Source organism: Manis javanica, chromosome 2 (genome assembly GCF_040802235.1).
Source record: "Manis javanica isolate MJ-LG chromosome 2, MJ_LKY, whole genome shotgun sequence".
NCBI lineage: Eukaryota > Metazoa > Chordata > Mammalia > Pholidota > Manidae > Manis > Manis javanica.
The window spans coordinates 110,456,491-110,474,113 of NC_133157.1; the positions used below are offsets into that span (position 1 = coordinate 110,456,491).

A 17,623-nucleotide genomic window follows, 5' to 3' on the forward strand; every position below is an offset into this window, starting at 1 on the left:
CACACCCTTTCCCTCATACCTTGCCCTATGCATTTCTGACACCTGATTATTCCTGAGTTAATCACTGTAACAAATGATGTGGACCATAATCTTGTCTTTATTGTGTTTAGGACCAAGGTAGAGACTTAGAAGGCTCCTGAATTTCCCTCCTCCCATGGGCACACTGAATTTACATATATATGCAGAACAACCAAAACAGCACTCATCTAGCTGCTGATTGTGGTCTTCTCTGGAGCCCCAGAGAGCCACTGGGTGCTTCTCCCAACTTCTCCTTTGGCTCTCTCCAACAATAAAGCCAGGTCACCAGTAACTTTCTGGAAAGAGCTTGCACACATGTCTGGCACCTAGATCTTGTGGCTGCCACCCAAGTGACAGGCCCCCAGATCACCAACTCTGATAATGAGATTTGCATTCACAAATATCACAGTACTGTAGCAGAGAAAGAAGTAGTCATTAACAGCACGCCCATGAGCATTTGCTATGGCCATCCTTCAGGGCTTAGCAGGGAGGTAGTAGGCAAAAAATGCCCATCTCCCAAGTCTTTCCCTCAGAGCAATGTAACTGCATACTTTACAGTCTGGTATATGAGATTATGACTTCTAATTAGCATTCATCTAGGTGCTTACTATTATCCTCCTTAGAGGCCTAAAGAGCTTGTGGGCGCTTCCCCCATCTTCTCCCTCTAGCTCCCTCTAACATAAAACCAAGTTGCCAGTATCTATCTGGAAGGAGCTTGTCTACACACCTAGTGCTTCAGCTTTTACAGCTACCATGCCAGGTTTAGGCACCCAAATCATCTTGCTCTGATAACCAACAGGGGCTGCATTTCCAAGTCCCACAAGACTATAGCAAACAAAGAAGCAGTTTCTAAATAAGTGCAGGAGCAACCACCATGATTATACACCCATACAGCAGGCAAAATGCTTATCACACAGTTTTTCCTTGGAAAAGGCTTGTCTGCATGCTTTCCCAGATGTTGCCTGAGGTACCAGGTACAAATCAGCCTGCATCTAGGTGATGGTTGTAACCTTTCCCTTTGAAACACTAATGGTTCTTGGCACACTCTTAACTACTGGGAGCCACAAAGAACAAAGATGGTGTCTTGGACAATCCTGTTTGAGAGACAATCAGGAGCTCATGCTGAGCTGACTGATAAGCTCCACAAGATAAATCTGACAAGACTGGTGGCTATTGTATCTAATGAGAAGAAACCAATAGAGAGCCAGGAAAAATGAAGAAACAGGGTGCTATGTTCCAGACAAAAGAACAAGATAAATCTCCAGAAACTGATCTTAATGAAATGGAGGTAAGTAATTTGCCCAAATGAGTCAACATAACAATCATAAAGATGCTCACTGTGCTAAAAAGAACAATACACAAACAAAATGAGAATTTCAACAGAGATATGAAAAAACAGTATGCAGAAATATTAAAAAGTATTAGAAATCATAGAGCTGAAGAGTACTATGACTGACCTGAAATTTTAATAGAAGGGTTCAACAGCAGACTAGATCAAGTAGAACAAAGATCATTGCACTTGAAGACAGAGTAGTGGAATTCATCCAATCAGAGGAGCAAAAAGAAAAAAGAAAGAAAAAGAGTGAAGATAGCATAAGGGACATATAGGACATTATCAAGTGGATCAATATTTACATTATAGGGATACCAGAAGGAGAAGAGAGAAAGGGGAAGAAAACTTAATCAAAGAAATAATGCCTTAAAACTTCTTTAACCTAGGGAAATAAACAGAAATTCAGATCCTGGAAGCTCCAAAATGCCAAAAAAAGATTAATCAAAAAAACCTTATACCGAGGCACACTATAATTCAATCATCTGAAGTTAAAGACAAAGAAAGAATCTTAAAAGCAGCAAGAGAAAAGCAAATTGTTACTTACAAGGTAACACCCACAAGGCTATCAGCAGATTTTTAGCAAAAACCTGAAGGCCAGAGGGAGTGGGATGAGATATTTGAGGGCTGATAGAAAAAAAACTGCCCACAAGAGTATTCTACCCAGCAAAACTGTCCTTCCCAAATGAAGGAGAGCTAGTTTTCCAGAAAAACAAAAGCTGACGGAGTTAATTACCACTAGACCAGCCTTATAAGAAATGATAAAGGCAGTTCTTCAAGCTGAAATGAAAGGATGCTAATTAGTAACAGGAATAATATGAAAATACAAAACTCACTGGTAAAGGTAAATATGCAGTGAAATTCAGAATACTCATATTGTAATGGTGGCTGCTAAATTACTTATAACTCTAGTATAAAGGTTGAGACAAAAGTATTAAAAATAACTATAACTGCAATAATTTGTTAGATAAGATACAAAATTCTAAATTGTGACATCAAAAACAAAATGCGGTGGAGGGTATAAAAATATAGAGCCTTTGTATGATTTTGAAGTCAGTTGTTATCATCTTACAATACATTGTAGATGTTATGCCTCATGGTAACCACAATATAATAATCTACAGTAGACACACAGAAGATAAAGTGAAAGGAATCAAAGTATACCACTACAGAAAAATCATCAGATCACCAAGAAAGAGATCAAGTGAGGAGGAAGGGAACAAAGGAACTACGAATCAGCCAGCAAACAACTACCAAAGTGGCAATAGTAAGTACATACCTACAAGTTGTTTCTGTAAATGTAGATGGAGTAAATTCTCCAATCACAAGACAGAGTGGGTGAAGAGATAAAAAGAAAAAAAAAAAGACTCAACCATACACTGCCTATTAGAGACTCACTTTAGTTTTAAGAACACACATAGACTGGAAGTATGAAAAAATATATTCCTTGCAAATGGAAATCAAAAGAAAGCAGGTGCAGGTATACTTAGACAAAGCAGGCATTAAGCCAAACCCTGTAATTAGAGACAAAGATCATTATATAATGATAAAGGGATTACTTCATCAAGAGATATAATAATTGTAAATATTTCTGAACCCACATCAGTAGAGCTAAGTATAGAAAGCACATATTAACAGACTTGAAGGCAGAAATAGACATCAATACAATAATAGCAGGGAATTTCATATCTCACTTTCAACAATGGACAGATCATCCAGACAGAAAATCATTTTAGGAACACTGAACTTAAACTACATGTTAGATCGGATGAACCTAACAGAAATATACATAATATTTCATCCAAAAGCGGCAGAATACACACTCTATTCAAGCATACATGGGACATTCTCCAGGACAGATCATATGTTAGGTCACAAGACAAATCTTAACATATTTTAAAAGGGTGAAGTCATATCAAGTATCTTTTCTGATCAAAGTGGTATGAAACTAGAAATGAAAAACATAAGGAAAATTGGAAAATTCAGACACATGTGATTTAAAAAGTCTGCCTGAACAACCAGTGAGTCAAAGAAGAAATTAAAAGGAAAATCTAAAAGTACTTTGAGACAAAGGAAAATTGGAACACAACATATGAAAACTTATAGGATACAGTAAAAGCAGTTCTAAGAGGGAAGTTTACAGCAATAAATGCCTACATTAAAAACACCATGCACCAAAAAAGACCTAATTTTATACCTCAAAACTAGAAAAACAAACCAAGCTCAAAATTAGTAGAAGGAAGGTAACAACAAAGATCAGAGTGGTAATAAATGAAATGGAAAGCTCCCCTCCAAAAAATAGGAAAGATCAATGAAACTAAGAACTGAGTTTTCAAAAGAATTTTTTTAAAAAGTGACAAAACTTTAGCTAGACTACTAATAAAAAAGTCCCAAATAAATAAAATAAAAAATGGAAGAGGAGACACTACTAATGATAATACTAAAGGTCATGAGAAACCACTACAATTATACAAATTACACAAGCTGAAAGAAATAGATAAACTAGTAGAAACATACCACCAATCAAGACACAATCATGAGGAAACAGAAATCTGAAAAGGCCAATTACTAATAAAAAGACTGAATCAGTAATTGGCAAACTCCCAACAAAGAAAAGTTCATGACCCAATGGCTTCATTGGGAAATTCTACCAAATATTTAAAGAAGAATACAAATCTTTGTAAACTCTTCCAAAAAACAGAAGAGAGAATACTTCCAAACATATTTTACAAAGACAGCATTAATTTTATAACAAAGTCAGATGAGAATATTATAAGAAAATAAACTTATAGGCCAATATCTCTGATGAAGATAGACATAAAGATCCTCAACAAAGTTTTAGAAACCCAAATTCAACAATACATTAAAAGGATCATATACCATGATCAAGCTGCATTTCTTCTGGGATGCAAGGATGGTTTGACACACACAAATCTATCAATGTGATATGATATACCACATTAACAAAATGAGGGAGTAAAATTATATGATTATCTGAATAGGTACAGAAAAAGCATTTAACAAAATTCAACATCCTTTCATGAGAAAATCTTTCAACAAGTTAAGTACAGAATGAATGTATTTCAACATAATAAACTTGACAAGCCCACAGCTCAAGCCTACAGCTAACATCATATTTAAGGGTGAAAAGTGGGAAGGTAAAAGACAAGGATGCCCACTCTCACCATTTTTATTCAACAGAGTACTGTAAGTCCTAACTATAATAATTAGGCAAGAAAAAGAAATAAAAGACATCTAAATTGGAAAAGAAGAAGTAAATCTGTCTGTTTACAGAAGACATGATATTATAAAAATAAAACTGTAAAGATTTCATCCCAAGACTGTTCAAACTAATAAACAAATTCAGTATAATGAACAAACTCAGTAATGTTTCACTATACAAAATCAGCTCCTTTTCTATAGCTAACAGTGAATTATCAGGAAGAGAAATTAAGGAAACAGTTCCATTTACAATAGCATCAAGAACAATAAAATACAACTAAATTTAAATGAGATAAAAGATTTGTATAATGAAAACAAGAAACATTGATGACAGAAATTGAGGAAGACACAAATAATGGAAAGATATTCCATTTTCATGGATTAGAAGAATTGTCCGCATTACCCAACATAATGTACAAATTTGATGCAGTCTCTGTTAAAATTCCAGTAGCATTTTTCATAGAAATAGAACAAAAGTTCTAAAATTTCTATGGAACCACAAAAGACCCCAAATAGTCAAGTAGTATTTAGAAAGAAGAACAAAGCAGGAGGCATCACACTTACAGATTTCCAAATAAATTACAAAGCCATACTAATCAAAACAGTATGATATTGTTATAAAAGGAACAGAATAGAGGCCCAAAATAAACCCATGTTTATATGATCAATTAATTTTTAATAAAGACCCCAAGATTATACAATGGGGAAACTATAGTCTCTTCAATAAATGGCTCAGAAAACTGATAGACACATGCAAAAGAATGGAACTGAACCCCTATTTCATACCATACACAAAACTGAACATATAATGAATTAAATACTTGACTATAAATCCTGAAGCTGTAAAACTGATAGAAGAATACATTGAGCATAAGCACCTTGATATGGGTCTTGGTAGTGATTTTTTGGTTTGACATCAAAAGCAAAGGCAACAAAAGCAAAAACAACAAGTGGGATTATGTCAAACTAAAAAGCTGGAAAGCAAAGGAAACTACCAATAAAATGAGAAGGCAGTCTATGGAATGGTAGGAAATATTTGAAACTGTATGTCCAGTAAGGAGGTAATATCCAAAGTATATGAGGAACTCATACAACTCAATAACAACAATTACAAAATGGGCAAAGGACCTGGATAGCTATTTTTCCAAACAGACATATAAATGGCAGACAGATACATAAAAAGTTGCTCAGCATCATTTAATGATCAGGGAAATGCAAATAAAAACCACAGTGAAATATCACCTCACAACAGTTAGAATGGCTATTATTAAAAAGACAAGAGATAGCAAATGCTGGCATAGCTGTGGTGAAATTGGAATCCTTGTACACTGTTGATGGCAATGTGAAATGGTGCAGCTTCTATGGAAAACTGTGTAGAGGTTCCCCAAGAAATTAAAAAAGTAGAATTCTTATGATCCAGTCATATAATCCAGTAATCCCACTACTGAATTTACCCCAAAAGAAACAAAATCAGTATCTCCAAGAGATATTTGTATTCTCTGTTCATTGAAGCAATATTCACAATAGCCCAAGTATGGAAACAGCTTAAGTGTTTGTCTATAGATAGATGGAAAAAGAAGATGTGGTGTGCGTGCGTGTGTGTGTGTGTATGTGTAGAATGGATTACTATTGAGGCTTAATGAAGGAAACTTTGTGGCAACATGGATGAATCTAGAGGTCATTGTCCTAAGTGAAATAAGCAAAGAGAAAATCTGCATGTTATCAATTATAAATATAATTTGAAAACAAAGCAAAACAAAAAAAACCAGTCAAAAAAACAGATTTCAGAATGTTGGTTGCCCAGGGTTGGGTATGGGGGAACAAGGAGAGGGCGGTAAAAGTTTCCAAATTTTCATGTATACAATGAATAATGTCTGAGGATCTAATGTATATCATGGTGACAATGGTTTCTGATACTGTATTGTATAATTGGAATTTTCTCAGAGTAGAACTTAAGTCTTCTCACACACAAAAAATTAAAAACATAAATGGAATTGATGGATTGTGTTAACTGATTCAGTGCTGGGGATCCTTTCACAATATACACATATATCAAGTTATCACTGTGCACTTTAAATATAGAATTGTATTCACTTTTTTGAAGTAAAACTTTAGAAATAAAATATTTAAAAATTTTTTACCCTGGTGTTTTTATTCGTAAGGTACGCCCAACACATCCCCCTGCTTTAAGGGAAAACTCAAGCCTCTTTTTTCCACAGGCCTGCTACATCTTTACTACCATTTTTTTTTAACTGGAAAAGGCAAGAGGACAATAATCATCAGGAAACCTCCCATAGTTGTAAAAATAGAGGGATTTCTAACTTTACATCTCCCTGTATGGCCCCGGAAGATGACTGGTTAGCCAGAGACGGGTAAGATTCCTCAAGGGAGGAACAACCTAAGACAGGCACAGTCGCAGGGAGGCCATCAGGTGAGAATTTGGGGATCAACAGAGGTGAGGCTTAGAACCTCCGCCCCCCCCCCCTGAGTTGAGAGAAATCTGCATCCGTGGATGTTTGAATGCCGTTGTCTAGATTGGATTAACACATAGTCTACAGGCACACACCTGATCATCTACAATTGCTCTCCTACAACACTAAACTATGTTTTCTACCTTTATCTTGCATCTACCTACCACTTCAGCATTTTATTAAAAATAAAAATAATAATAGTAATAAAGGGAGAAATGTGGGATCCACATATAAATCAAGTATAAAAATCAAACGAATATTCATAATTGACCTGATTGTTCATAATTCATAATGAGTGATCAAAACCGAAAGTTTCTGTGATGAATGCCCTTGTACTGTTCACCATGTAAGAACTTATTCACTATGTAAGAATTTGTTCACCATGTAAGAACTTGTTCGTCATGCTTCAGAAGATTGGAGACTGACGAGAATTAGGCTTGAGATGGATTAATGATTGTGCATTGAGCATTGACCCCCCTATACAGAATTTTATTGTTGTTAACAACCATTTGATCAATAAATATGAGAGATGCCCTCTCAAAAAAAAAAAATAGAGGGATTTCTGATCATGAAATACTTCTTGACAAAGCTTCTTTTTCCTTCACACATATCCACGATTCTCAAGCTCTAGTTTCTGCCTTATTCGCTGATTTCTATTAGACCTTAGGTAGTGCCCAGAAAACAACAAATTAGAGGACAGAAGACCTAAATTTGTTCCCTGCCTCTAGTACTTTCTTCATGACCTTGGCCATAATTAATCTACATGAACCTATTTCTTCTCCAACAACATGGGAGGAATAATTCTTGCCTTCAAAGGATTTCTGCAGTAAATATAAAACAGTTACCTCAAATTCTTGGTTCAAAAAACACATCTACATAAATTGAGTAATTAAATGTTTTTAAGTAAATTCTGATGAAGATATTGTTAATGTATTGTTAGTAGCAGCTTTTAAAAATAACAGTTTGCAAATAAATTTTATATTAGATAGCATAACTCCCCTACCATTTGTTAATTTAAATTGTTCTACATAGTACTAATTGAAAGATAGAGTGTAAATATTATCATTACATTTAAAAATTAGCTAAATATCTCTACCCTGTTTTATCAAACAAGCAATATGTCAAGTTTCATTTTTTGTTAAAAGCTGCTGAAATCTGTAACTTCATGGTCTGCAGGTTAAGAGAGTGGTTCTTAGGGATAAAATCTTATAGTTCTCTAAGCAGCCCCTTACTCATTTATTGCTTTCTAGGTAATGCTTGATATGGGGAGCAATTAGGCAAGTGGATCAGGAAAGCACCTTGCTGAACGACTCTGTTGTAGAAGAATATCCTTCCACAAGAAGACCATGGGCTGAAGGGGGGCTTTCACATTTCTAAAGAGCTGAGGTAGCATGGTCCATCTCCTGACTTGTGACCGACAACATTACACCGTTTCTTTCACAGCAGGCATGGACTCTAGTGGTGCTTGTTCCTCCTGTCAGAGCTGAAGTTTTTATTTAAGATCATATATCGGACCATCCTATTGTTGGAACTGAGCATCCTTAGGGTGTTTCTTTAACCATAATCAAATTATCTGATCAGTAATGGATGCCAAGTTTTCATCTCCAAAATAAAAACAGTCAAGTAGAATGAACTAGTGTCAATATCAATTCCAAATTTTCTGGTTCTATGCTCAATCAAGCTTATGATCATTAATAAGAATTATACTTTATGACTTGCTATTTACGAGGCATCAAATTCTTTCTAGCAAAGGGCTTATTTTTATAATTTTGTCTTGTTTTTGTGCATTAATATTCTGGGACTTGCTTAGACTTTAGTAATCATCTAGGTTACCTATAACATTTGGAAGCATTGTCTCGTTTTTTAAGTCTAGTGCTTTAATGCTTCTAAAAATATTATCTTAGAAATTTTCTAAACTGCTGCCATCTCCTCTAGAGAAGTTTTGCTTTCCTAAAATGTTGAGCTTCCCATCCTTAAGCATTCTTTCAATGATTCTAACCGAAGCTGGAAATTATTTCAGTGAGTTTCTATTGCCTAAAATGACTTTGTGAAGAGCCCTGCAATACTCAAAAGTGTTTCATTCATTTAATGAAACACAAGCAATTATACAGCCATTATTATCATATTGTAAGAACTCAGTATTCCCACTGATTATTACACAGAAGATATTTCAATAAAGTAAAATACATTACTTCTTTAGTATTAATGCTCTGTTCAGCTCTCAGAATTAAAAAGTTATCTTAACATATTTAATATTTTTCATTATTTCACTCATTGAGTAATTATGGATGACCTCCTTGAGTTCCTGTGTATTGAGTTCCTGTGCCAGGTACTGAAGACAAAGTGATTTCTTGTAATAACAGTCCTTGTTTTCAAAGAATTTAGTGCCCCATTGGAGTGCTATGCATTCACTTAAAAAATGATTCAAATAAATGTAAAGTTCAAATATTAAGAGCTACTTAGGAAGATGCTGTATGAGGATTACAGAGGGAGAAGCATCTAATATGCTTTATGATTTTGGTGCTCATAATATAAAAATTTGATCATCAGAAACCTGTGCCCATGAGTGAATGTCCCCAACATCGCCTAGTAAGTAGCAGAATTTGGGAAATAATCAGGTTTCATCAAATCGTGTCCTATTTATTAAGTTGATTCCATCTGGGAGGTCATGGAATAAGCGTTAGGTAAGTTTCTGGTTATAGTTTTGCCTCAATTAATTTACAGTCTACTTTTACATCCTTGGACTGTAGCACCACATTAATTGTTTTAAGGAGGAGGATAGTATAACAGTTCTTAAAATAACGAGGGGAAATAATTATTATGATGGTAACTTTTGAAGTTACTTAAAATTGCAACACATTTTGGTATCATTTGTGTGGTTTGAAATGATTTCTCAGAACGTATATCTAACTGTTTAGTTTCCTCCTATTTTGACCTGTAAAAATGGTTTCACTACATTGGTCATAAGACTGCTTTTAGCAAACTGGTCACATTTCCCAAAGCTATTGTCACCATTAAGTCTGTAATACCCACTGGTAAATTTCATCCCTGATCATTAGTACAAGAATAGAAATAACTGTGTTCACACCAAGTGCTTCCAGTATTTTAAAGGATGAAACTGTCATTTGGACAAATACCACTTCTGTATTACACTGTACAGAAATTTCTATTTTTAAGTTTCCAAAACAAGCTCTTCTTTTCTCTATCAAAGCTACAATAAGAGGTAGACATGAAAATTCACTTAGGTCTTCAGGACCTTAAATTTCTTAATTAGGTTTGAACAGCATTTAGTGACTTACTGTAGGTTTTCTCTAATTTATGTCTTCAAAAGAAATAGTAGGGATAGATTACCTTTAATATACTTGATAAACCCTAACAGGTTCTGTTTCATATATTAAAGTCAAGAAAACTTAATTTTCATAAATATATTTTAACTATCAATTACCCTATATTTTTAAGAGGTATGTTCATCTTATGTATATATAATTCATAAGTTCTGGAAATTTAATATCAATGTATTGTGCCATTTTCCTCTAATGGAAGATCAGAACTAACAAACTATTCTTCCTTAGTTTTTTTAATAGAAAGAACTTACTACAATTAGCATCAAATAAATTATTTGCTTTGTTCGAGGTGTGGTTTACAGTAACCCATTGATTATAGTGCCTGATAGGTATTAATAAACAATTTCTTGAACAAATGGATGAATGAATACTGAGTGACATTTGACCATATTCTTTATTATTAACTCCACTTATTAACAGTTACAGAATTACATTTGTGATCTCAAGGCATTTGCATTAAGCAGTTTATAAATCCAGTCTACCAAAAAAAAAAAAACACCCAGGTGACAAAAACATCAATATGAATTTAATGATCAATGTTTAAAAGTATACATTCAGTAAAAAGTAGGCCAACCAATACATACCATTATCAAAATATCTGACTGTTGAATTTCTGGAGACACTGGGATCGAAATTCGCCATTAAAGGTGCTATATACTGTGTGGCTGTTAGCATTCGATGTACGACTTCTCCAGTGTATATGAAACCTGTAATGAGAAAAATAGGAAATATGTTAAGAAAAAGCCCAGATAAAATTTTACTTAAAATACACCCAACTCAACTGCATTCTAATTTTGAAAATAAATTATCATGGTAGCTAAAAAAGGAAAAGGAAAATAATTAATGTCTTAATGAACAGTCAGCAATAGTTGGGTTGGTTTAAATAACAAATGCTTGTATGATTTAGTAGCACCTTGCAGATTGGTAAGTCAGACATCTACAATGCATACACTTTTAATTGTGGGAAAAGTATTATCTGGAAGAAATGGTTAGGTTTCAAAGGCTAATGCAGTATTTTAAGTAATTCAAACACTGAATTGGCCATTGTTAATCTCTTTTATTTTAACACTAGCTGGACATGCAAGTCTTTTTTTACAATGAATGCATTTTCATGATATTTAATTGCATTTTCTTAAACTGCAATCCATTTAGGACATTTTAGAAATCACATATCTTTAATACTAAGATGCAGAAAATGTTTTGGACCTCGTTTTTAAGGTTGAGAGAGGTTGCCCCAATGGAAAAGCTTGCTCATATTGTTCAAGTCTATTATACTAGCACCCCATCAAGAAGATAAAGATGATATGTTTGCAGATAAGATGCTAAAACATTGATAACATACAAATGTCTCTTTATTTAGGGAGTTATCAATGCCAGCCTATTCTAGAGGTAGGATAATGAGAGGGAATTAACTGCAGAGAATTTAGTCTTGAATTACCTTTGAATAGGTCCTATGCTGCAACCCTGACCACTTTCAATTATTCACACTGGATTTATTTACTTTGTGGATTATCCATGACAAATTGTTAATCCTATACTGGCTTCTTGCCTCTTTAGCTGCCTGAAAGGACAGCCAGCTCAGGGAATACTAATTTTGATATTAATCTAAGAAATGCACAATTAAGAACATATATGCAAATGGGCACACACACACACACAAAATATTACAAAATAAAACCCAAGGCATGTTATTTGTGGCAATGAAATTATAATGTTCAGGTAATCATAAACTAACAAGATTATCTGAAGCTACTATAGTTTATTTTCCTCCTTTCATAAGAATAAAATACTATTAATTCTATATACTTACATATAGTATATAGTATTCTATAAACTAATATAATACTATAATTAATTCTATTAATTATAAAACAAAACAAGTAAGACTTTAAAACTACAAAACTGTGTAGGACTTAAATATCTAAAAATATTAAAACTTTTATCTCACTTCATGGTCTGAATAAAGCTTTCATTGGCATATTGTGGTCTTTGCTGTTTCAAACTCTTAATTGTAATTTTTATGTAAGCTATTGGAGAATTAAATTTGTAGTTGTTTACTTTGAAATAAATTTCTGTCTTTCTAGCAATGTCTTCTTTCCTTCTTTCTTTTCATTTTTTATTAAGGCATAATGAATTCTAGCTATTCACCTTAAAAGATATATTTTTAACTAAAAAGATCTTTAGCAATGAAATTAATCATGACTTTTTTCTCTCATTTGCCAAGCAATATCTTTCAAAATAAATCCTCTTTGTCTTGAGCTGAATTTTGTGTATTTGCAATTTCACATAGTTCAAGCGTATTTTAGTACACTTTAGGGTGATACAGCCATTACTTTCATTACATTTCCCTGTAGATTTTCAGTCAACTCTTCATAGTCAAAGCCCACTATCACATCCTTAAAATATAAAGATGTAGAGTAATTATATCCTTTGGTCTGTTTTTTCTTTATTCTATTTTTACCAGAATGCCTTTATAATTTCACCATTAAAATGGATACAAACACTCTACAAATACGATCTTTTAAGGATGATTAAATTATACTTGAAAATGTTCTTTCGGGGACAGTAGCTCTGCATAGTTATTTCTCTATATTCTCTATGTACTAATAGAGGAAACTTTGCTTTGTTTAAAGAATAAAGAGGGCAATAATTCAAGGCAGTAAGATAATTTTAAATCAATAACAAACTTCCTCCAAAACAACTCTAAGAAAAGCAGCAGCAATTCCTAGAAAAGCAAAGTTGCGAAATACAGGGCCACAAATCATTTCATATACTTAATTCTTTCTGTTATTTTTTTTAAATTCTTACTGTTAGTACTTAAATAAGATATACATATATAATTTATATAGATTTGTATTCTATTTATTTTATAATTTTTGTTCCTGATTGTTGCTGTCCAGTGGACAAAGACTTGTTCTCCACTCCCTATAACCCAGTTTTCAGATCACATGAATCCTCTACTGCTGCTTCCTTGTATCAGGAAAAAATTCTCCAGAACTATAATTTTCCAAATTTCAAAGATCAAGTCTCAAACTGTTCCCAAAGAACTAAGTAAAACTATGGAAGAATTGCTAATATATGAAAGCTATAATTACAATTTTTTATTCTCCTGTTATTGTAACGTTAAAATAAATTATAATTACAGTTGCTATGGGTAATACATTTGCTCCAACTACATTAACAAGAGGCAGCTACTATAATTATCACACATTTGCCACTGCTATTAATCTACTGCTATTACTACCACCAGCACCAAGAATAATGCAAAAACAATATGAGCATGCAAAAGCCCCATACTCCATGAAATGAGTTTAATTTTGTTAATTCAGAGAATGCTGCTTGTTTTCCTTAGCTGCCAGTCAATTCCTATCCACACTTCTGGTTAGCTTTTAGTGACTGTAGAGAAAATGGAAGTTTCATGGCCAGGATCCTCACCTGACCCTGGTCTGCTTGCCCACTGAGTACATACAATGCTCACAGGTGCAGGCTTACACACATGTTGGCAATGGGCTATTATTGACTCTATAGAAAGAGCTCCACCCAGTGTTCTGTGGCTGCGAGGTGGTGGAGAAACATGGAGGCAGAGACCAGCTTGCTGCATGCAGACTTGCCCTGAGGTAGATGGGATTCCAGAGCTTGACCTGCCACCACGAGAATAAAGCTGGGTATAAACTCTTTAACCCACAATGTTCCATTGTCATTTTTTGGTCTCACTGAATCCAGAGTGAACTTGCCCAGGGCTGAAACTCTCAGGTGAGACATTTGGTGACCTTAGCAAGATGCTCTACAGATGGAAAAAAAAAATGAAATAACCTGCCTTCATGGGATGGGTACTTCAGGGGGCTGCTCCTATGGATGGGGAGACACTCATGTATCCCCCAGTGGACATGTGGTCTGAGGGAGGATTGGGTCCCTCCCCAGGACTGGGGAGAGGTAGAGGTGATGCCTGAGGAAGGGAATGGCCCTCAGCAAAATAGGGAATTCCTTGGAGAAACAGAGTGCCCGCAAGGTGGTAAGACTGTGGATTGGCTTTTTTCACATGTTAAGAAAGGACATACAGGAGAAGGATGGACTCCTGTAAGAAGCACAAGAAGAGGCATCTGTAGAGGAGGTAAAAAATTTGTTGATGACTGAGATGGTGTCACTGCAAGGTGCTGTGGAGATGGGAAAGGATGTAATAGTATCACAAGAAGAGATAGCACAAGAATGCAGGCTGCAAGGTGCTGCAGAAGAGGCAAAAGCCTTGAAGGAGAAGGACATACTCTGTGAGAAGCACAAGAAGAGGAAGCATGAGAATGCCGGCTGTGATGCACTGAGGTGAAGGTAAGAGAGCTGCTGAAGAGATAGCATCACTGAAAGGCATTGTAGAAAAGGTAAAGGGTGTGCTAGAGGAGGCACTTGGAGGAGCAGTAAGAAAGCTGTCAACAGCCCTGGAAATGGAGGAGGAACTGCGGGAGGATGAGAGGGTGGGACATGGTGTTGGTGCCAGAGGCACTGACCCCTCCTCTATTGAAAGGCTGCCCAGTCGTAGTCAAGAAAATAAAGATGCAGCAACCAACCACAGGTTCCTCCAGGAGAGATGCAGTTCCCTCCCCGGGTCATGGAGCACTCTATGCTCCACTCCTATACACAGGCTGTGCTAGTTGATTTGGGCTTCCAGTTTTGGTAGATGCCTTTCAGAGTCAATATCAGCTTGGCTACTGTGTCTTTGGGATGTAGGAATGGACGATATCATTCTGTCTGGATCAGAGAAGGGAAAGCTGGTTTCCCTGACAGTTTATACTGCCTTGCACCAGTGACTGCAAAATACACATCAAACCCCAGGAAATCACTACCTCTTCAATTGGCTTATGGCTCTGTATGGCCAAGCAGGGTGAGTTGCAATCTTCCCCTACTAGATGGCAGACATATGCTGAGTTCCAACAGGTGTTATGGGATTTAGGCCTTAAAAATTCCATTTATAGTCCAGAGAATTATGGCCCAGATGAAGAGCCTCTAACTGTAGGGATGAGAAATGTGGTACTTCAAATGGCTCCCTTGTTCCTCTTTGGGCACCTAGTGGCCATTCTTTCTCCTCACTTAGGACAGCCCATAAGTGAGGTTATCCATACGGTAGCATACTTGCATGAGGTGGAAACAAGGGAACACAGTCCTCTACTCAGAAGAAGAGTTGAAAGGGCCCTGTGAAGGTCACGAGGACCCAGATGTGGGCTAATACAATAAAGGCAGGAGCAGACAGATTGAAACTGGATGGAAAGTCATATAAAATCTTAACTGGAGCTGTGGCAGAAACTGAAGCTGGAGTAATGGTTTCAGCAGTCAGCTAAGGTGAGGACCAAGAAATGGAAGCTGAAGACAAAGCCACAAGTCTGGCCCATGTGTCTGCAAGACTTTCTGCTGGAGAGTGAGCTGACCTTGCTGGACCATCACAGGAAGGTGACTGGGAGATACAGTTTGACTGAGAGGAGGATCAAGGTACCTGCCTTAGGGGACTGGTGGCCACATGTTGAAATATCAATTCATTGGTCCCAGTGAATGTGCAATGTGTCCTAGCTCTGGTGGACAAAGGAGCTGAGTGCTGATTTACTGCAACACTGGGACTCTTGCTGTTATAGGTGGGTATGGTGGTAAGGCTATCAGAGTGAAACAAGCCTGAATCCCACTGGGGATACAACATCTACCTCCAAAGGAGTATAATGTGTTTATCTCTCCCACTCCCAAATATGTTTTGGGGACAGATATCCTGCAGGGCCTATGGTTACAGATGACTATTGCAGGGCCTATGGTTACAGACTATTGCAGGTGAGTTCAGACTGAGGATATATGTGGTGAAGGCAGTTCTGATGGGATATGTTAAGTACCTACCCAAAGCACTGACTGTGTCTTGCTGGTTGAATAATACCAAGCAATACAAATTGCCTGAAGGACATAAAGAAATTGGAGAAACCCTCCAGGAACTGGAGAAGGTAGGTATTATAAAACCTACACATAGCCGTTTTAATTCCCTGGTGTGGCCAGTGAAAAAGCCAGATAGCTCTTGGAGTATGACCATGTATTGCAGAGAACTGAATAAAGTCATACCTCCTCTGCCTGCTGCCGTCCTCTCTATTACAGGCCTAATGGACACCCTTCGTCATGAACTAGGGATATATCATTATGTTGTAGATCTTGTTAATGCCTTCTTTTCCATAGACATAGAACAGGAAAGTCAGAACCAATTTGCCTTCACATGGGAAGGATGGCAATGGAAGTTCACTGTAATTCTGGATAACTTCACAGTCCCACCATCTGTCATGGACTTGTAGCACAGTATTTGGCATCCTACAAAAGATTCTTTCTATTATATTGTACTGTTATATTGAACTCATGCTTGCATCTGGTTTTATTTCAGATCTAGAAGGTTCAGCACCTAGACTGCTGCAGCATCTATAGGAGAAAGGATGGGCTGTGAACAGCACCAAGGTTCAGGGATGCAGTTTGTCTGTCAAATTCTTAGGGGTTGTCTGGTCGGGTAAGACTCAAGTTATCCCAGAAGTAGTCATAGATAAATCTCAGGCTTTTCCTACCCCTACACCTGTCACACTATTGTAAGAGTTTTTGGGTCTTTCAAGCTACTGGAGAGAGTTTATCCCACACTTGGCACAAACCATGAAGCCTTTATACCATGTGATATGAATGGATGTCAGGTGGGACTGGTATGAAACATGTGCATCTGCTTTTACTGCTGCAAAATGGCCAGTCAAGGCTATACAGACCTTGAGTGTGATAGACCCATCAAGGCCCTGTGAGCTGCATATTCATATAACTGAAGATGGTTAATGGCTAGGGTCTCTGGCAGTGGCTTCAACAAACTCACTAATTTATTGGATTCTGGTCATAGCTCTGCAAAGGAGCAGACGTAATGGTGCACCTCAATAAAGAAACAATTGGCTGCCATGTACCATGCCTTTCTGGCTATGGAGCCCATCACTGGAATGGCCTTGCTAAAGGACTTACCACCTATCCCACTGAGGGGTAGAAAAGAGACTGAACTCAAAGCTGTGGAGTGGCATGGTACAATGTCTACACTGAGCAAGTGGGGCACATATCTACAACAGCATAGTGCCCTCTCCACTAGCATCTTGAGTGAAGAATGCCAATGCTTTTTGGGGCCAGTGACATATACCAGGGAAATGTAGGAAGAATTTACTTCAGGGTCATTTGTAGCAAAGAGGAAAGAGCCCCTTTATCTGAAGATG

At 36.4% G+C, this 17,623-nt stretch overlaps 1 protein-coding gene across 3 annotated transcripts in view; it reads right to left on the bottom strand.

Moving 5' to 3' along the window:
• PLXDC2 (plexin domain containing 2) overlaps positions 1-17,623 on the bottom strand; it is a 786,648-nt gene that overhangs the window by 441,595 nt on the left and 327,430 nt on the right. For all 3 annotated transcript variants that reach the window (XM_073229113.1, XM_073229114.1, XM_073229115.1), the window contains one exon: positions 10,970-11,092. In XM_073229113.1, coding sequence (XP_073085214.1) covers positions 10,970-11,092 — 123 coding nt within the window. The remainder of the gene's footprint in view (positions 1-10,969; positions 11,093-17,623) is intronic.